The 21,082-nt window shown below is 59.1% G+C and overlaps 1 protein-coding gene across 1 annotated transcript in view; it reads right to left on the bottom strand.

Moving 5' to 3' along the window:
- Window positions 1-1,785: 1,785 nt before the first annotated feature.
- The window catches only part of Thra (thyroid hormone receptor, alpha), a 20,151-nt gene continuing 854 nt past the window's right edge, over window positions 1,786-21,082 (bottom strand). The window contains exons 2-9 of the mRNA XM_023718216.1: window positions 10,274-10,605; window positions 7,930-7,997; window positions 7,140-7,240; window positions 5,816-5,963; window positions 5,116-5,321; window positions 3,775-3,921; window positions 3,182-3,440; window positions 1,786-2,556 (exon numbers count right to left, since the gene is read on the bottom strand). Coding sequence (XP_023573984.1) covers window positions 2,306-2,556; window positions 3,182-3,440; window positions 3,775-3,921; window positions 5,116-5,321; window positions 5,816-5,963; window positions 7,140-7,240; window positions 7,930-7,997; window positions 10,274-10,326 — 1,233 coding nt within the window. The 5' untranslated portion in view covers window positions 10,327-10,605 and the 3' untranslated portion in view covers window positions 1,786-2,305. The remainder of the gene's footprint in view (window positions 2,557-3,181; window positions 3,441-3,774; window positions 3,922-5,115; window positions 5,322-5,815; window positions 5,964-7,139; window positions 7,241-7,929; window positions 7,998-10,273; window positions 10,606-21,082) is intronic.

Here is a 21,082-nt window from a genome sequence, read left to right as displayed (position 1 = left end):
TGGGGGTGGGGCGGGGTAGTGGCCCTGGCCTGGCCCCTCAGCCTCTTCCCAGCGACCAGCCCTTCCAGCAGTCCTGCTCCTGCCGCCCGCCCTGCCTGCCCTAGTGCCCCGGGCCAACACTGGAGGAGGTGTGCAAAGCACCCACCGCAAGGCCATCCCCCTCCTTAGCACCAATGGCCCCCAGGAGAGGGCCCTGTCCCTCACTCCGCAGGAGGGGCTGGGACAGCTGCCTCGCTAGAGCAGGTGCGTGGCACTCCTGAGTGTCCTGGCGCCCCCAACCCGTGTACTCATGCCCACATTCACACAGAGAAACGCACACGCACGCACGCACACACACACCCCGCATCACTGAGGGGGAAGGAGGGGATGGGGGGGTCACAGCTCGTGTGATTGGGGGGACGGGGGATTCCCAAGTGCCTAAGAGGCCAACATGTCCATGGCTGGGGTGGGACACAGAGGAGGGTCAGGAACGCCCCTGGGCCCCTGGGAGCAGAGGACAGGGCGAGCATTGCCCATGGACTAGAAGACACAGGGTCAGTGCCCAGGAGAGAGAGAGGAGAAACAGACAAGACGGCAAGGTGGCTGGCCCCAGAGGGCGGAGCAGGCACACGCACAGGTGACATGGTGCTCCCCAGGCCTGGCCAGAACACCTGACAGGTGGGGAAGGGAGGACACTGCCCAGGCTGGTGGCATGGCATTGCCTTCCGTGTGTGCCTGTGTGTGTGTGTGTGTGTGTGTGTGTGTGTAGGGGGCTGTGGCAGGCTGAGGGTCAGAGTGAAGTGGCAGGTTCCCCACTGCTTAAGACATTTGTGCCCCAATAGTGCAAAGCGCAGGAAGCCCCGACACCCCTCCCCGCCCCCACCCTGTTCCCCATGGCTTCCGGGGGCATCTGCATCCACCCATCCATCCCTGCCGACAACATGCAGCCCTGAGCCCAAGGCCCTCTGGTCTGCTCTGTTCCCCCCTTGCTCCTCCCTCCTGGTCTCCCCAGAGGAGTGGGCTTTGGCCAGAGGGAGGAGGGGAGGGGGCAGCTCCCCCAAGTGCAGACCAACAGAGCACTCCTCACCAGGAGGCTGGGGGGCTCAAGCCAAAGTCCCTGAATTAGAGAAAAGAGGGGGAAGGGGTTCCGGGAGGGGGCAGAGGCCACCAGCCTAAAGAGCTTCAGAGAAAACAGGAGGGAAGTTGGCACCACCCCTCACCCCCCGCCCGGCCCCAGTGCAGGGCTGGAAATGCCCCTCCTCCTTGCTGTCCCCCAGGCTGGGCTAGTGTACTGACTGAGGGGAGTGGGTCACAGGGAGCCCAGGAGGAGGGCAGGGCACAAAGCCCCGCAGCTGGATTGGAGCTAATACTGCAGGCTATGAGGTGGGAAGGGGCCCGGCCAAGGTAGGGGATGAGGGGGCCAGGCAGGGGCCCCTGGGACCGGGCACTTGAAAGGGGGAGCTGTGTGGGCAGCAGGGCAGGCTGGTGAGGGGCCAGCTGGCATCCAGCGTGAGAGGTAGATGGAACTCAGCGGGCACGAGTGGCAGAGAGCAGAGGAAATAGGGACAGGGTGCCAAAGGGGCACAGAGGGTGGGGCAAGGCAAGGGGGTGGCCAGGACCCTGTTGTGTTGACTCACAGCTCTGATGGGCAGCCGTACCCCAGGAGTATAGGGGCTTCTCTCTCGGCTCTGGGGTTGCAGCTCTCAAAGTGCATGGGGACAGGGAGGACAGGTCCTTCCCCTCTGGCCAGCCTCGGCTAATAACTTAATATCATCTCTCTCTATCGCTCACTCTCGTTTGTCTTTTTCTGTCTAGTTTTTCTTCATTTATCTTCTCCCCTCACTTGGTTTCCAAAGTGCAGTTAGGGCGACTGTCATGTTTAACCTCCAGTGGAGGAGCAAAGCCCAGCCCACGCCGTCCAGAGGCCCTGAGCCTGGAGGGGAAGCTTCGGCCAAGGACCGGCTGGGGCTCTCCTGCGTGTGTACGGGGTGACTGCACAGTCCCCAGCCACACCCTTCCTTTCCCTATGGTCACGATGGCTCGGCCCGGCCCGTACCTGCCCCCACATCTCACAGGACGGGCTCCCAGAAACTGGGGGACCAGGTCCCGGCCTCCCACACTATGCTTTCACAGCGAGTTCATCTGTGTGCCCTGTGCCAGGGCTGGAGGATCTGGGGACCTGGGCAGTGCGGGGTGTGTGGGGGAGCTGCATCTATCCCAGGATTAGGAGGAGAGAGGAGGTGGGGGTCCCCCTGGCCCCCAGCTTGGCCCCTCCTCTCCAGGCTCCTCCCTGACAGCTCCGCACACCCTCTGGCCGCCTGAGGCTTTAGACTTCCTGATCCTCAAAGACCTCCAGGAAGAGAGGGGGGAAGAGCTCGGTGGGGCACTCGACTTTCATGTGGAGGAAGCGGCTGGCGTGGCAGGCCCCGATCATGCGGAGGTCAGTCACCTTCATCAGCAGCTTGGGCCAGAAGTGCGGAATGTTGTGTTTGCGGTGGTTGACGTAGTGCTCGAACGCCAGCAGGTACGCCTCCTGACTCTTTTCTATCTTGTCCACACACAGCAGGCCCGAGCGGTCTGCGGGGAAGGCGGGGAGGCATGAGGGGCCTGCGGGAGCACCGGGGAAGCCAGGGCAGGACGCAAGGGCTCGAGCAAGGGAACTCAGAGGGAGACTAAGGCAGGGAGCAGGTCGGTGAGCAGGGAGAGGTGTGGTGGCACACACCTGCTAACGCCAGCACCTAGGAGGCAGGAGCAAAGGGACCACTGCAAGTCCAAGGCCAGCCTGCACGGCACAGCGAGTTCAAGGGCAGGCTGGACTACACAGTGAGGCCCTGTCTCAACTTCCTGTCCCCAAATCAAGGGGCTGGTGGTCAGTAAGGTGGGGGTAGAAGGTAGATGGGAACGAAGTGGAGAGAAGGGAACAAAGGAGCCTTTGGGTGACGAGGATGGGGACCGAGAGGAAACACAGGGCGCAGATAGGCTAAAGAGCAGTGTGCAATGGGTCTGGGGACCAGAGGTGGGGCGAGGTGGGGCCTGTTAGAAAGGCAGCATGGGAAAGGGAGGGGACTGAGAAGTGGGTTGAGGAGATGGACAGAATCGGCGGCACCCAGGCAGGAGGACAGCAACAGGCAGCAGTGACAGGGTCCAGCCAAGATCTGGGCCTGCCGAGCCCTCAGGGTGCCCCCAGCCAGCAAGCAGGTACCTGTTGACATTAGCAGCACAGCCTGCAGCAGAGCCACTTCCGTGTCATCTAGGTTGAAGGCAGAGAGTGACTTGCCCAGTTCAAAGATGGCATCGGAGACCACGCCCAGTCCCCCGTTTTTGAGCTGTTCCCGCTTGACAGCCATCTCTCCACTCAGCGTCAGGGTGTCACTCTCGGGGTCATAGCGCACGGCTGCCCGCAGGGACATGATCTCCATGCAGCACCCCTTCAGGAGGATGATCTGGTCTTCACAAGGCAGCTGCGGAGGCAGGGTCGGGGGACCACTCAGCACGGCCTGCCCAAGCGCCCGGCCAGGCCTCCCGCCAGTCCCCCGTGACCCCATCCCGCAGAAACTTGGTGATTACGTCTCCTGCGCACCTGTATACCTCTCACACCTACAGGGGAGCCAGGTGACTGGGTAGGTCCCAGCTATAAGAGTACCTGTATCAGAAGGCCCAAATGGGCGCTGTGCACTCTGTGTGTGTGTGTGTGTGTGTGTGTGTGTGTGTGTGTGTTGTTCTGCAGTAATCGCTTCCTGTCCAAAGAACCTCAGCAGTGCACACTACAGCACTGTGCCTCCACTTGCCACTCACCTCGGAGAACATGGGCAGTTTTTTGGCAAAGTCCACCACACGGGTGATGGCCGGGGTGATGATCTTGGTAAACTCGCTGAAGGCCTCAAGGTCCACCTTGTCTCCGTCCGGCATGGATACGATGGGTGACTGGCCAATGTCATCCGGCTAGGGGGAAAGTTGGGGGTTAGCAGGGGGGCTGCAAACCCCTTGCAAGTGCTCACCAAGGTCCCCTGCCCACCAGGGGGAGCTCCAAGGCCGCTTGGGGAAGAGGGCTGAACAGGATTGGCCCGGCAGTCTGGCCCAGCCCTGAGGCTTTTCCTTCAACCTTGGAGCAGAAGATAGACCGGAAGAGCCTATCCCTCCGTCTGCTAATAATAACAATCATAAGAATGGCAGCAGCAGCCAGGTGGGGTGGCACACTCCTGCAATCCCAGTACTCAGAGCGGGTGAAACTAGAGGACCACAAGTTCAGAGTCCAGCTGGGGAAACTCGGCAACCTGTGAAGATCCTGTCCTAAGCTCGGCGCGGCGGTGCTCCTGGTGTACCTGTAACCCCAGCACTCAGGAGGCGAAGCAGAAGGATGGCTGCGAGTTTGAGGCCAGGCCAGGCCACATAGTGGGCTTAAGGCCATCCTGGACTATATAGTGAGACCCTGTCTCAAGGAAAAAAGACCTTATCTTAAAATCAAGTACAACATAAAAGGCTGGGGATGTAGTTCAGTGTCAAAGGCCTGGATTTACTCTTCAGGGCCACCATGATAATAATAATATAAAATAATCAATGATTGAAAACACGTGACCAGGCAAGCAGGCTCCATGATCCGCGTATCTCAAAGAATCCTCATCATACTCTATAAGAAGCTCACCACATCACGAAGCAGGACAGCTAAGAAGTAAGCTCATTCCCCCAACCAGCCCTTCACAAACCCATCTGCTGGGCTCTGGAGCACATTAAACAGCACACGTTCCACCCCCTGGCTCTGCTGCCAGGAACCAGGCGCCAACTGTCCCTCTCCTTCCAAACTGATCATCCGCTTGGCAGCCGGTTTTGCCAGGGCCTAACACAATGCCTGAGACCCAGCAGGTGCTCAGAAATACTGTTACATGACTGTGTCCTCGAGGTCCCCTCCCAGTCATGTGGGCAGGAAAGCAAGGAGAGGTCACCCCTGCGCTGGAATTCAAGGAGGCAGGCAAGGCTCTGCCCCCCTGGGAACCTCGTGAGATGGACCCGGTGGGACCAAGCTGGTATAAACACCACACATCCAGGTGTACCCTCTTGGGACTGCCGAGGCAGCACGAGAGGATCAGCTCTGGGTCATGTTCAGTCTGCTGCCCTCCCCGTTCCCACCGGAGTCCTCACCAGGAATTTCCGCCTCTGCTTCCAATGGCTGCCCTGGGCGTTGGTGCTGCGATGGGCCTCGGTGGCCACGTGGATCAGGTCCCACTCCTCAGGAGTGGGCTCTGGCCGCTGCTGCAGGGACCGGATCATCTCTTCCTTCCGCCGCCGCTCCCGGTTCTGCTCGATCAGCTTTCGCTTGGCCACACGCTTTGAGTCATCGAGAACCACTGTGGACAGACAGACACGAGGCCCTTTGCAAGGCGCACTTGCGCCCTCTTCACAGTCTACTTCCTGGGCAGGGAAACCGAGGGCCAGGGAGGCTGAGGCTTCCCACGTGCCTGGTGTGACCTCGCCCACGATCACTCCGATGGGGCTCCTCTGGAGGAATCCCGTGTGCCCAGCACAGAGTGGCAGGTTATCTGATGACCCACAGATCCCAGCCCCCTCTCCCAGAAATGAGTGCCCATTCTGGGAGTAGACACACTTGGAGGATGACCCTCAGGTGTTGAAGGCTGTGGGCACTGGTGCCCTGGCAGGCCATAGAGGAATCCTGTTTCCTGCCCATGGCAACAAGGCAGGAGAGAAGAAGACCCTGCCTAGCTGCCACCAGCCTGAGCTGGCCTGGACCCTCACTCTGCACCAAGAGCACCCTGCAAGGGAGCTGCCAGCCCCGAGCTGCCCCTGTCCCAGCTGCCCGCACCCGTGGGCCTGGGCCCCTTACGGTCCATGGCCATGCCCACTGCGATGCACTTCTTGAAGCGGCACAGCTGGCACTGGTTGCGAGTGATTTTGTCGATGACACAGCAGCTGTCATATTTGCAGGAATAGGTGGGGTGGAGGTTCTTCTGGATTGTGCGGCGAAAGAAGCCCTGGGATGGGGGAGATGGTGCAGGCATTCACCCTGGCTTCCCAGGCTAAAGCAACCCCACAGTTCATGGGGTGGGGAGGAGGAGAGGTGGCGAAGGATGTGCCCTTCTCTGACACAGGGGTCCAGGGAAGTAAAGAACGGGAAATGCACTCTCCCAACCCCGAGGAAGCTTTGGGGCTGGAGTGGTGGGAAGCGCTACAAGGCCTGAAGGAATGAACAGCAGCTCTGGGAGGCCAGAGCTAATTTTCCACCTAGAGCTCCCATTTGGGTTAGCTGAGTCTAAAGCCAACACTAACTTCGAAGCCACGTTCAAATACAGTACTTTGCCTGGTGCTTGTGTAGGTTTATGAAATAGGAGCTTCAAAAGTCGAGAGAAGGGACTGGGGAGATAGCTCAGTGCCACAGCACCTCCCTGACAATGCAAGGTCCTGAGTTAGATTCCCGGTACCAAAAGAAAACAAAAGAAAAGAAAGAAATTACACATAAACTCTAGGACCTTGCAGTGAAAACAAAATTTTTTTTAATGTTGTGTATCTGGATTAATCTTGGCTTTCAAGGAAAACCCCCAAAAGTCAAGACTAGCAACAGAATGAAGAGTTAAGATTTACTGAAGATTCACTGTATACCCTTTCATTTGTCTGCCTTTTTTTTTTTTTTTTTTTTTTTTTTGCAGAACCCGGATTGAATTCAGGCCCTTGCACTTGCCGGCAAGCGCTTATTCTACTGAGCCATCTCCCGGGCCCCATCTGACTGTTTGAGACAAGGCCTTGGTATGTAGTCCAGCCTAGCCTTGAAGCCAGACTGGCCTTGAAGTCCTGGCGATCCTGCCTCAGCCTCCCAAGTGCTGGGGTTACAGGCATGCGCTACTATGCCAATCCTAACACGATGCCTGGCTGCGTAACAACGGCCATTTACCAAGTTCTCCTGTCCCTTGCACATCTTAAACATTTCCTGTAAATTACTCAATTCTGCCAACAATGACATGAGACAGCTAGTATGATTATCCTCATTTTATAGATGGAGAAAGTGAGGCTCAGCGAGGGTAGGCAGTTCACCTATGAGCGGTAGCAGAGGGAGTAGGAATGAACGAATAAATGAACACGCAAGGCATGAAAGCGAATGAGATAACGGAGCGGAGCATGAGGGACTGGGGGGCGAGGGGAGGAGGGGGTCGTACCTTGCACCCCTCACACGTGATACAGCGGTAGTGATAACCGGTGGCCTTGTCCCCACACACAACACACTGCTCGTCTTTGTCCAGGTAACTAGGGATATACCCTGGAGGAGGAAAGGCAGGAGAGGGCAGGCGTGGCACACGGCTTGCACAGGCTCCCAACCTTTGTTTTCTGCCCCGGCCCGCAGCCCAGCCTCACTGAAGGGCTCCGTCTCCAGGTAGGAAGGCAGAACTTGGAGATTCTCTTCCCTGCCCATTCCAGGCTGGTTGGCTTGCTAACTTTATCTCCCTCTTCCTTTCTATCTTTGCAGTGTTGAGAATCAAACTCAGGCCCTTATGCATGTGAGGCAAATGCTCCTACCACTCAGCTCTATCCTCCCCAGCTTTTTTTGTTTTTCAGTTTGGAGACAGGGCCTCATTCTGATGCCCAGGCTGGCCTCTAATTCCTGGGCTGGATAGAAGTGATCCCTCCTGCCTCAGCCTCCCAAGGCCTGCAGCACTGTACCCTGCCACGTTAAGTGTGGTGGCAAGAGCAACGGATTTCAGCAGCTCCTTCCAAGAGAATCCAGGTCCAAATTCTCTGGCCGAGGCCCTTATTCTGCTGGGGGCCTGCTGGGAGGAGGTTAGAGAAGGACCTCCTCACTCCTAAAAGTAGGGGCGTATCCCACATCATGGCTCCAAACCCGGGAAGTCCCCTCACCCTCTGGGAGCTCTCCCCGAGGACACAGGAGGTGCTGGACTGCGCCCAGCACCCAGAGAGGCGTGGCGAGCCGAGCCTACGAAGCCAGCTCACCTGACATGCTGGTTTTCAGGGAACATTGGCCGTTCTTTCTTTTTCGCTTTCCATCTGGTGACCTGGCACTGGATGGGGGCAAATTGGGCAGCGTCACAGAGCAGTCTGGGGGAACCCCTTTTTTACCCAACAGGCTCATGCAATCCCCCAGGCCCAGTGCCTCCATCTTCCGTCCTCGGTTTACCTCCCACCCCACAGCAGCTGACAAAGCTGAGAAGGGCCCAGCTATCTGGGAACTGCAGGGAAAGATAAGGGGCTTGGCTGGTCTAAAAAGCAGGTTCTAGGGCCCCAACACACACACACACACACACACACACACACACACGCACGCACACGCACTGCAGACTTCAAGCACCCACAGTCCACAGGCCACAGTCCACAGGCCACAGTCCACAGGCCAGCCACATATTTAAGACTTCATGGATGATAAATATGCTGACAGAACCCTTAGAATATTCTCCAAGCTGTGCAACCTTTAGAATACACACACATATATGCAACACACACCCGCGCAAATGAATAACGACGCAGGCTCTGGTATAAACCCAAGTATGGTAATAAGTCCTGGGCTCTAGATCTCTGCAACTTCTAGGCACTCTCGAGGGTGATACATGACCCCTAGGAGAGGCTGTGTGTTACACAAGCCTGTGGACAGGCACCCAGCAATCTCCCCTCCCCCGGCGTGAACGTGTTGGTGACTTCCAGGCCACGCCCACATGCTAAATAGCCCATAGCCTGGAAAATACTGGATCATCCTGCGTGCTCACAGCCTTCCTGCAGCACAGCCGCAAACCAAAGTGCACTTGTGCCTGGTAACACTGCGCTAGAGTCTGCTGGCGTCCGCGCAAGGCCCCTGAGCCCCTCCGTGCTGGGTATTAGCAGCCAGCCTCGCCGCAGCACATACATGTTGCTAGGTTCTGCACATACGTGTTACATAACCTCGGTACACGCAGGTTACATAAGCCCTCTGCACGCATGCAAGGATTGTATAACCTTCCACACCCACCCTGCGCGTGGCATGCCCCAGGGCCCCTCCTCTTGGAGCCGGCTGCAGCTCCCAACACACTGACACAGTGACCTTGGCCAGGGTCACAGTCGCAGACGGCCCTGTGCTCCACGCCCCTGGGGATCGCCCTCCTCTGGTTCCTAGGAGGCTGCAGGGTCAGCCTCCCTCCCGCCTTCCGGAGGGCAGGCAGGGCACCTCGCCCACCTAGGCCCCCGCAGAGCTGTCCTCTTCCACAACTACCCGCCTCCTGGTTTCTGGGCGCAGTTCCAGGGACAGCCACGAGGTGGCGCACGGATTGGGGGGGAGGGGAGCGGGTGGGGGAGGGGCCGCGGCCCGGGCACTGAGAACCTGCCTTCCCGCCTTTAAAGGCAGACTCTCTGGGACCAGAGAAGTCTGGGCAGGAATATTCTGGGGGTGCAAGTGACACTTCTACAGTGGCAGCCCAGACGTCCACTTTCACACGGGGCTGAGGGCTTTGGAGTAGGGCACCACCCCAGTGCCCTGTGTACACAACCATGGAGCCCATCACTTCCTCTGCCCCTCAGGGAACCAAGCTTGGGCCCCAGGGCTTGGCCTGGCCTCCGGCCTCCTGGCTCACACTCCGATCTCCTTGGCAACCGGGAGCCACACTGCTCCCCAGAGCGCCCCCACCCCCACCCTTTCCCTGGCCATAGGCACAGGCTGTACCCAGCTCCTGGGACACCACGCCAACTGGGACAGAGCTCTGTGCCACTTGGAGCTGATGGGAGTGGCAGAGACCCTCTGGGCAGCTCAAGGACAAGGCAGGTCAGGGGTGACCGCGCCTGCCCGCGTGCAGGGCTGTCGCCTCACCCACGTGGAAGCAAAGCCCTCACCGCTGGCCTGGGCTCCCATTTCCTGGGAGGAGCCCCAGAGCCGCACCCCTGCAGCCAGAACAAGGAAGGGCTTGTGGGGCTCCCGTGAGACTCCAAGTGGAAGCGTGGGCCGTGACCAATAGTTACAGATGCGTGTGCCCTGAAATGTCACCTTCCGTGCGCCAGGACCACGGACGGCGCCTGCGTGTGGTCAGACTGGACTGGCTTTGGGGCAGGGTAGGTCGCACAGCGTACTGGGGTGCGAGCAGCGAGGCCACTGAGGCACCAAGTTCTCCAAGCACCCCCAAGTTGGGACCTCGTGGCTGCTGGCCCTGCAAGGAGGCATCTCCCAATCTGAGCGCCTCGTTCCCCAGGACATCAGAACACATCCCCTTGCTTCCAGAGAGGGGTGTCTGAGGGACCCACGTCTCTCCTGCCCAGGCAGGCAAGGCACTGCGTCCACTGCCTGGACTTGGTGCCAGCAGGTTCCCGCCCCATGCATTACCTGCTCTCCTCTGGGTCTGACCCGCACTCCACCTTGCTTGGCTTCTGTTCCATTCACTTCAATTCCATCCAGGATGCCCTCCAGCACGCCAAGAGACTGGGGCAGGCACGCTGGCCCCCCACACGCCCACAGGCCACCCACCCCCCACCACCCAGGCCTTAGGGCCCAGCACCCATGGCACCCGCCCAGTACTCGGCCTTTCACACCATGCCCTGCGCCCCGAGGGGGGCGGGTGGTGGGAGGGGCCAGGGAGTGGCAGGTGGGGAGCTGGGGGGCCGGCTGGGCTCCTGGGCTGGGGAGTCTCCTCAGAGTCCTGTCCTGTTCAGAGATCCCTGTGGAAAGAACACAGAGGCTGGGGTGAGGAAGCGCCATGAGAGAGGCAGAGTTCCTCCCATAGCAACACTGGGGTCTTCTAGGGCCCATCTCAAGAAAGCCCCCGACACAGGAAGGATGTGGGAAAGAAGGATCATGAGGGCACAGGGAACTTCGCATCCCAAGGACCAGGTGTGGTGGCACAGTCCTGTAATCCCACCCCTTGGGAAGGCTGAGGCAGGAGGATTGAGTTCAAGGCCAGCTGGGCTACAAAGTGAGCTCCAGGCCCGCCTGAAGTGCACAGTGAGACCCTGTCCCAAAAAGACAAAAGAAAAAGAGGGTTTGCTGCCCTTAGCGAGTGTTAGACGTCGGCTCTGTGACCACCATCTACCCAAGTGTCTTAAGGTTCATCAGGATGATGGGCAAGAGGGGACCAGAGGTGAGAAGGCTCCAGCAGGGATGGGCACAGGGGCTTTGGTTTCTACGCAGGCCATGGTGCAGGGGCAGCACGCAGCGATCACGAATGCCCACCGCGGCACCTTGATGGAGACAGACCCTAAACGGCAGGACCGATGCCCAGGCTCTGGCTGAGATCCCAATGCCACTGCCCAGTTTGATGACTGGGCTGCTCGGCCACTTGAGCTGAGTTGCCAGCCACAGGGATAACGAGGAAAGGGGCAAAGGAAACTAAGACATTGGCTGAATGGGTGAGCCTTCAGAGGTGGACACAGCCTGACAACCGAGGACATGGAGTGGCCAGAAGCATGACCCCTCCCCTAAGTTCACACTGGAAGGGAGCAGGTGGCGTGGAGACCGTCCCTGCCTGGTCCACGGCCCTGCTCTAATGCCATCCTTGTTCTGCTACCTGAGTCCAGGGCGGTGCCAGCCTGTACCCACCAGCCCAACATGCTGCCCTTCAGGCCCTGGGCTGCAGGCCTGTGGCCTGTGTCTCCGTGCATGAAGGCAGGTGCGCGGGTGGGCGGGGACAAAGAGCTCCTGTCCCCACACTCAACCTTACCACGTGGGCCCTGTACCAGAGACCTAGCCCGAACCCCCCATCCTCTCTGCCCTACCCCCAGGAGCTGATAAGGGGCCAGGGTAAGAGAAGGGGGCAGAGATAAGCCAGGGCCCAGGGCAGCCCATGGGTGGGGAGCGTGGGAGGAGTGTGGAAAAGTGGCCCATTTTGTCTCCAATACCCCCCAGGCCAGAACTGGGCAATGGGGGCCGGACAGCAGACTGGGGGGGCTAAGCAGGGAGCCTTAGCCCAGGGAGCCGTCAAGAAAGTAGGTCAAGTTTTTCTTGGCTTGTGGAGAAATTCCTGTTATAAATTTATAATGGCGTAGCCAGCCCTAAGGGGTGGAGGTGGGAGAGGAGGAGTGGGTGGGGTTGCCCGGGCTGGGCACTGGGGCTCAAGGCTCACAGCCAGGACAGAGGGGCAGGGATGAGGAGCAGGCCAGGCTGGACAATAGAGGCCACTCTGTTCCTGCTTCTCTCTGGGCCCAGGAGGCTGCACTTGGTCGCCCGTATGTGTCTGGAGTGTGCGTTCTCTCTTCCTCTCTCTCTCCCCCTCTGGGTCCGGGTGTCTCCCTGTACCCCCCCCCAAGCTGTGCCTCGGTGCTTGGCACACCCTGGCTGCGGTGCTGCCCCCGCCTGTCTCCTGCCCGCCTGGCACACTGCCACCACTTGTTTACAGAAGCTGGAAAAATCCACTCGCCAGCCAGAGGCCCGAGCGCCCCCTGGGAGGAGAGGAGGCAGGCCCAGGAGTGGGCACACAGAGAGGGGCAGCCCTGGGGAGCAGGCCCTGGGGGCAGCAAACAGGGCCAGGGAGGGTAGGCTTGGGCATCGGCAGCTGCGGGCCAGGCCAGGCAGGGAACCCCAGCGGCAGCCGCATGGCACAGGCAGTTCTTGCTCCAGGCCACAGCTTTGGAGGACCCCCCCCCACTGCTACCAGTTGCTACAGGGCAGACCTGGGGTGGTGCCAACCTAAGCCACCCTATTTGTTTTCCCCTTCCCTCTCCCTGGCCCAGCCTTAACTCCAAATGCCTCTGGACACTGCCCAGGGCTTGCACGCGCTGGTGTGTGGGAGGGGCAGGGTCCTTCTCAGTCCCACCTCCGTGCAGATCTGAACGGTGCCCTAGTGCCATCAGTCCAGCATGGCTAGGCCCCTGGCACGAGGCAGAGGGACAAGGTGCAGACCTCACTGCCCGGGCACTTTTGCCTGGCACCTAGCAAGAATCCACACCACTGTGGACTCCTCCAAGTCTCTCCAGAGACCCTGGGTCCTCTAAGGCAACTGAGGGCCGAGCACGCGTGGCAGCACCAGCCACGTGCCCCTGCGTTCCCTGCAGGCAGAGCATGGGGTAGGGGCAGAGCCGCCCATCCTCCAGGGCAGCCTGCCTCCCCTCATCTGGGAGTTCTGCTTAATATTCCTAAGCTCCTTCCTGGCACACCCCCTGGCAGGGGGAGGCCTGGGCCTCAGGAGCTGGAGGGGTGGAGCTCTGGGGCTCTGAGACTCATCTGGAGGGCAGGGACAGCAAGACCCACCTGTCTGCTGGCCTGGCCACCCACTCCCTCTCTGTCAGATACGCGCCGCCAGAGCTGCCGGGTGGCAGCGTGGGCAAGGTGCCCGCAGAGGGGGAAGCATTTCATTAAGCTTAAGTGCTTCTGCAACGGGGGGGACAGGGACGAGGAACGATGCGGCATCCGTGGGCACCGTGCCAGGTTCCCACTGCCGTCTGTCCCACTCTGCAGCTCTGCAGATCTAAGGGACACCCCCAGAGAATTCTGGGGCTGCCAGCAGCCAGTCTCTGCCCCCAAGAGCCAGCCACTTAATACTCTGCTACATATCTGCACTGCTACATATCTGCACTGGGCTTTGGGCCGCCATGGGAGGGGGGCTGAACTTTGCCCTTAATGCTCTGAAGAAAGCCCAGCCCTCCTCCTCCTCAACTCCAGACAGAGCTGTGTTGAGAGGCTGGAGGAGGAAGAGGAAGGGGCAAAAGGGTGACAGAAGGGAAAGATGGGGAGGGAGAAGAACAAAAAGATGAGGTAGGGATGGGGGCAGAAATAGGGTGTCAGCAAAGTAGAGGAAAAGAAAGGAGAAATGGGAAGGGGTCATGAGAGAAGGAGGAACCCGAGGAGGGGAGACAAAGGGAAAAAGGTAACAAAGAGCGATGGGTGGATGGGTGGGGGGTGCTTCATGCCCTGCCGAAGTCCCACCCCATGGAGGCTGGGGGAGGGGGAGCGGGACTGGTTTCCACGGAGACAGCTGGTTCTTGGTGGCCTGGCATGTGGGCTATTAATAGTGCTGTGGGTAGGTTCACACCTCCCTCTCCCCTTCCCCTCTCTGCCTGCTGCTAGGGGTGGGGGAGATCCTTTCCCCACCCACCCACTCCCAGTCACCTGGCATCCATGCCCACAGGGCCATGCCACAGGGCCAAGGCAGCCACGGTAGCCCAGACACACACAGGCATGCATGGGCAAACAGGCATCTGTGTGCAGACGCTGCCCATGTGCCAACATGGGCTCCCGTGGGCAGCCACCAATCCAGCAGTCCCTGGGAGTCTATGGCTATCACAGAGCCGCGGCAGCCACCCACACCCTGCATTGTGGAGGGGTAGAGACCTCCTAAGGTTGGCATCCGAGCCCCCCAGCCCGCTCCCCATTTCTGCTCCCTGAAGGATTGGGCACAGCTGCCCCACCCAACCGTCTGTTTTCCCCGTGCCAGGAAAGACAGGCGTGAAGGCAGGTACTGTCTGGCAGGGATGATGGAAAGGAGCACACAGACTTGGGGCATGGCACGGCAGGCGTGGGAGGTGGGGGCGGCAGGCAGCGCCCCTCGGCGGGCGCTGCAGGGCACAGGTGATGCGAGGGGATTTTGCAGCGCAAGGGTCTTGACCAGGAATCTGATGTCCTAGCTGCTGAGAGACCTGAGGGGCCAAGGAATGGGATTTGGGGGTGTCCAAAGGGAAGACTAGCAACTCAAACAAAGGATCCTCCCTGACGCCCCAAGAATATAACAGGAAACTCTCCCCCTGCAGGTCAGGGACAGAAAGCCATAAACAGCAGCCTTGCATTGGGCCGGATGCCCAGTGCTAACATCAAAGCTCCTCTTTCCACCAGCTCCCCAGCACCTCACCCACCTGCATCTCATCCCCAGAAAGGCATTGAGGGGGCACCCAGGTTCAGGGGTCACCTCTCTGGCCACATCCAACCCCCATGCCCTCTGTCCCAACTGCCCTCTTAAACAGGAGGCCAGATAGCTGGGTGTAGTAGTACATGCCCCAAATCCCAGCACTTGGGAAACAGACACGAGGATTTCCATGAGTTCAAGGCCAGCCTCAGCTACATAGTGCGACCCTGCATCCTAAGAAACAAACGGTTTTTTGTGTTTTTTTTTTAAACAAAAAACAAAAAACAAAAAAAAAAGGAAAGCGATCCAAATTGCCAAGAAGGCCTAAGGAGGGCTTACCAGCCCCCCTAGGCTGGGTCGGGCACATTCCCCTCCCCCCAGCAGCCGCCCAGCGGGTAATTGGAGCTGGGTCGGGGCAGCTGAGGGCCGGAGGCATGAATGTCACAGGGCCAAGGCGCTGGCTGCAGAAGGCATCATGGCACGAGGCTTGGGGTACTCCCTGCAAACCCCTTTCTCTAGGTGGAAGTCGTCTGCCACCTGAGGAGGGTAGCCTGGAGGAAGAAGAGTGGCAGGTGGGGAGAGAAGGCAGGGTGTCCTGCCAGGGAAGCAGGATCGAGCCCCCACCCAGGCAGAAAACTGGCAGGGGCAAAGGGAGGGAAAGGGAGAAGGTAGAGGAAGAGACAGACGAGGGAGGCAGGCAGGGAGGGGGGAGGAAAGGAGGAAGGAGGGATAAAGCTTGAGAAAGAGAAAGCAAGCAGGAGGGGGGTGGGGGGAGGGAGAGAGAGAGAGATCGACCCAAACGCGGCTGAGTCCCAGGCACATACTCGGACACGTGCAGACGCACACTTGCCGCGCATGCGCACAGCCGCGGGCTCGGCCCCAGCTCCCGGAGATATTCGGAGCCCTCCCCGGCCCACACATGCACAAAAACACTCTCGCACGGGTGCGTGCACAACACGCCCACTCACTGATGTGTATGCAATGCTGATAGCCACCAAAGCCCGCCCCTCCCCTCCCTACGCCTGGTAAAAAGAGAAAACGAAACGGGGAGCTCGCAGGCCAGGCCGGGGAGCCAGGGCCGTCTCTGAGAAGAGGAAGCCGGGAGGAGGGGCCCGGGCTAGGCCAATGGCACCAATCCGGGCCACCGCCAGGGGCGTGGCTGTGCCCTTGGCACTTACTTTTAACCCCCCCATTCCTGCTCCCCAGACTCGGTGCCCACCCCCAAGCCAGCAGGGCAACGGCAGCACCCTTCTCAGGTAACATCCATCTTGTTCCCCTCGTCTGCGTCTGACTCCTCTCTGGCCCACCCCACGCCACCCAGGAGGGAGGTCTCCGTGGGCACCCAGCTCTGGCTTGCCAGATGACACAGGTGAATGCCCGTGGCCCCCACGACACCGACCCCCACTTCAGTGAGTGGCAGAACTGTCTCTGGTTCCCAGCGGCACGGGCGGCCCGCACCTGGCATGTGCCCGTCCTGAGAGAAGAGAAGCTACAGGTGTTGCCAGGGAGGCCGGGCAGCATGGAGGCACAGACTGAACATGGGACCCTCCGCCTAGGTCCCGTTCTTGGCAGTGTTGGGGCGCAAACCTGAGGTCCCACACTTGAAAGGCAAGCGCTCTGCCACTCAGCTCCACCCACCTTCTGTTCCTTATGCTCACTCAGTGGGAAAGACATCATCGTTCCCACATGATAGAAACGCAGCCCTGAGCCAGCCGTGGTGGTGCACGCCTGTACTCCCGGCACTGAGAGGCTGAGGCAGGAGGACTGCTGCAAGTTCAAGGCCAATCTGGGCTGCATAGTGAGTTTAAGGCCACCCTGAACTACACAGTGAGATTTTGCCTCAAAAACACAAAAACAAAACCCAGGTCCAAAGTCACCTAGCAGGTGGCAAAAAATAGGCCCCCCAACTCCTGGCTAGTGTTCTTTCTTTCCACACAGCCACATCTGCCTTGCCCAAAAGCGGGTCCAAAGTCCCCCCAATGGCACAGCAACCCTGAGAACTGAAACAAGAGGTTGGTGGCCACTCCAGAGACTCCCAGCCACCCCGCCGTGGGCATACTGCTTTGTCCTTGCTCCAGCTTGAAGGGCAGGGCTTTGGGAGACATGGAGCCTGGCCATCTGACTCACGGAAGAAAGAGGAGGCCAGGACGGAGCAGGACCCCCAGGGTCTATGCCCAACAAGCCCACTCTTCTGTGTCTCAGTTTCTTTCTGCTACCCCTCTCCTGACTGACCAATGCCCACCCCACCAGGGCAGGGGATCTGGCATCTGTCACCCCAGGCTGCGTCCCAGGTGAGAGCTGGAGGTAGGCTAAGATGCTAAGCCTGGCTCCTCCCTCACCCCCCCCCCTTCTTACAAGAAGAAACAGGCCTTGGGGAAAGGGCTGCTTTCTGATGTTGTTGTCCCACCCCAGCCACACACTTGTCCCCAGACAGATTTGGTGCTGCCCTTTGCTGGGGAGGTGTGGCCCTGGCTGAGATGCCTAGAGCTCCTTCTAAGCAGAAGGTAAGAATCCTAGGCCGGGGAGATGGCTCAGCGGAATAAACGCCTCCTTGGCAAGCACAAGGGTCTGAGTTCAATCCCCAGTTCTACCAAAAAAAAAAAAAAAAAAGGAGGGTAAGGGTCCAGGCTGGTGGGCAGAGGGCATGCTGGGCTCTTCTGACAGGAGGGTTCAGGGGGCTGGGCCTCACTATGCCCTGCCCAGTTCTTATTCCCCCATGATGTTCAGCAAAGCCTACGGTACTAATCTTCTCCAAGGAATCCAGTAGAAGCCAGGTTTGGAGGCACATGCCTATAATCCCATCACCTTGGGAGGCAGAGGCAGGATCCAAAATCTGAGTTCAGTCTGAACAGCTCAGTAATTTAATGAGACCCAGTTTCAAAATCCCCAGGTAGTGGGGATGTACCTCAGTGCAAAGATCTAGAGATCAATCTCCAGTACTACAAAAAAAAAAAAAAAAAGCCAGGCATGGTAGTGTGTGCCTATAATCCCAGTACTCAGGAGGCTGAGGCAGGAGGGTACAGGAGAGTTTGAGGCAGCCTCCACTACATAATGAGTTCAAAGCCAGCCTGGACTACATAGCAAGACTCTATCTCAACAAAACAAAGGAGCTTTGCCAGATAGCTCAGTTGTTTAAAGTGTCACTTTGGTAAAGGCAGGCAGGCTCATAGGACCACAGTTCGATTCCCAGCCCCAGCAGCTGTACAAGACCTGCCTTTAAGGCAGGATGAAATAGCAAAAAAAAAAAAAAAAAAAAAAAAAAAGCACCTCCTCAACAAAGCAAAAAAAAATCAGGAGGAGGACCTCAAGCCCGTTTGATATGGAGGTCCTAACAGCCAACATATACAACTCCATACAAATTTAGGCATTTTTAAAGCATCTTATACACTTTATCTCCTCGAAAGATTAAAAAAAAAATCCACTAAATAGGCTAGACATTATGACCCCCAAGATAAGGCAGGAGGGAAGAAGTGGATTCCTACGATAAGGTCATATTCCCAGCAGGATGAAGGGCTGGGATTCAAACCTAGGTGTCACCCTCCAGCCAAAGCTGGGGTTCCCATGGGACCTCTCTGCTATTTGTAACCATGATAACAGCTGAGCTGCTGGGTGACCAGAGACTATGTTTTTTCATCCAGCTGTGTGTCCCCGGGGCCAAGCCTCATTTTCCCCTTCTGTAGCAGCCCATGGATTCTCCACAGTGGCCCCATTACCAGGGCCTCCTGATCAAATGGGTAGAAGGGGGCACTGGCCAGAGATATTTCGTGCCCCTTGGGCTCTGGGTCTCCTGCCCCATCCTGCCTTCTCTGGGCTGCAGCTGGCACTTGTGGGTGCCCCACACAGATGAGCAGCTGTACCCGCAGAACCTGGCCAGGCTGGGCAAGATGGGTACAGCTGTCGGGTAGCTCTGAGGTGGGTCTCAGCTGCCAGGGTGTGAAAAAAGGGCACTGTGGGTCCCGCCAACTCCCGCCACTGCCCATGAGGACTGCTCTTTCCCATGCTTGGGTCAGTGTTGGGGGGGACGTGTACACCAAGGGCTTCCCCAGAACTGCTGCCAGCCAGTCTAGGGGGTTCCACAGGGACAGGAGCAGACCCCCTTGTCTTCCCCATTCCCAGCCCCCAAAACCTGCCGGGCAGCCGCAGCTGCAGCCTAAGGAAGTGCAGGATGTCCTGCAGCCAGCTGAGCCCCCCGCCCCTCCCAGCCCAACCTCCAGCTGACCCCAGAGGCGGCGGGCGGGCGGGCGGGGCAGAGGGCCGAGGCTTGAGTATTAACAACTGGAAAAGTATGAAGGACGTCGCTGCCAGTTCCCAGCTCCGAGAAAAGAGGCTGCAGCAGAAACAGACAAGGGCAGGGTGAGAAGGAGTCACAGGCTGGCAGAGAAACAGAGGAAGAGCAGAAGCAGACACCCCAAGAGAGGAGGAACAGTAGAGAGATTCCAAGTCAAAAATACACAGCACTCACGCAGACACTCACGGGCTCTAAGGAAGGTGGCCAAGTTTGGACAGGAGGGCCCAGGTGGGAGAAAGGGCAGGCTCATTCAGGGGGGCAGAGGCTTCCAAGGGGGGCGTCTGAGGGTCCCCAGGAGGAAGAGGCCCAGGTACATGAAGCCCGCCAGGGGCAGCTAGGTCCCTGTTGCCTTTTAGGGTAGGAACAAGAGACGCCCGGCTTGCTAGGAGCTAGCAAGACACCCCCTCCCCCAGCAACGAGGACAAGCCCAGCTGCTAGACGCCACTGGACACTGCTTCAGGCCCATGGCTCGGCCCTCTGGAACCCCCCTGCACCCGCTTTGCTCTTATGTCTCCGTCCCTTCAAAAGGAAAAAAAAGCCCACTGCCACACAGTGGCTGAGCCAGAGGAAAGGACGCTGAGGGAAAAGTCTGCGTGCATCTTGCTGCGTGCCTCACTGCCTGCAGCCTGTGCTCTGGGCTGGAGGGACACTCCCGGCCACTGTGCCCCCTGCCTCGAGCATGTGTCCTGCACCTGAGTCTGTGGGACTGGGCAGGACCGAGTGCACCTGTGTCTGCAGTTCCCACAGCCAATCAATTAATGAGTGTTTACAGAGCACACCCTGTGCTAGGCTCTGGGTGGGATCCAGACCTCGTGGAAGGCTTCTCCCAGGGCGCAGGAGCTGACCAGCTAGAAGGTGGGAGGCAGGAAAAGGGCCAGTGAGGGAGACCATGTTCTGGAGAATGCGTGTCTTGCACCAGGATGCAGGAAAGTATTATCAGACAGAGGAGGACTCTGATTTCCTCCTGGGGCAGGGGTTTTGCTGTGTGCAGAGCCCCAGCATTCCATAGTAGGAGTCCAAGAAAATACTTGTTGCTCAGTTGTGCATACACAGGTTGATGTGCAGCTGCATTTGTGTTCCAATGAGTGACAGAAACTGTCACGGCGGGGGAGGATGGCTGTATGATGGGGCACATGTGAGCACGTGTGTGCCTGTGGGTGACAGGGTCTTTTGTAATGGTGGGGCTGTGTGCACGCATGCATTTGATAGTGACTCTCTCTGTGTGGGTGACAGCGATTCCTCTTTGCCTCTGCATGTGACAGCATCTCCGGGTGACCCCGAGCATGGATATGTGCACAGATTGGGCTCCCGCCTGCTGTCTCCGTGGGTGTGTCCTGCCTCTGCCTCTCTGAGCTCCATGGTGCAGCGCAGCCCGCCTCTTCCCTTGTCCCTATGTGGGTGTGTCCAGCAGCTCCTGTCCTTGAGTCCGCCTTGCCGTCTGTCCCCCTCATCCTGGACAAGGACTCCCTTCATCCCTCCCCCCTCCTGGGGCCTCTGCCAGCACTGAGGGGCAGGCTCCCCCCCCCCTTAGCTTCCCCTCTGGGCGCCTTCCCCCAGTGGGGGGCTCTCTCCATCGGCTGTCACCATCCAGGCCTCCTTTTCACACTGGACAAGGAGGGTCCTAGACAGAAGGGCACAGACGCGCTGCAAGGGGGGGGGCACACACAACACAGGTCCATTTCTTCCTCCCTTCCCCATTCACGCCAGTCAGCAACTCTGCTGATCATCTTGAGCCCATGGAGCACCCCCACACACACGCACACGCACACGCGCGCACACGCACTCCCCACCCCACCAGCCGCGTTTTTGCAATTAAGAGTGTTGCAACCAGACAGCCATGCTCCACTGGGGAGGGGAGGGGGCTTCCCCTCCCCCGGCCAAGCAGCCCCCCACGTCCCCCTCCTCGCCCCCGCGGCGCTAGGCAGCCTAGCAAAGGCCACTCGGGCCGGCGGTGGGGTGGGGGCTGGGGGGGCAGGCCTCCGGCGCACCGTAAACAAACCGCGGCGGCGGCGGGCGGGGGAGCTCCGGCCCGCGAATGCGCAGCAGCCCGGCGGGACAGAGGCCGCGCCGGCCTCGG

The sequence above is a fragment of the Octodon degus genome, unplaced genomic scaffold (genome assembly GCF_000260255.1).
Source record: "Octodon degus isolate 3935 unplaced genomic scaffold, OctDeg1.0 scaffold00056, whole genome shotgun sequence".
Taxonomy (NCBI): Eukaryota; Metazoa; Chordata; class Mammalia; order Rodentia; family Octodontidae; genus Octodon; species Octodon degus.
Note: the sequence above shows the minus strand (reverse complement) of the source record. Positions and strands in the feature narration are given on the sequence as shown.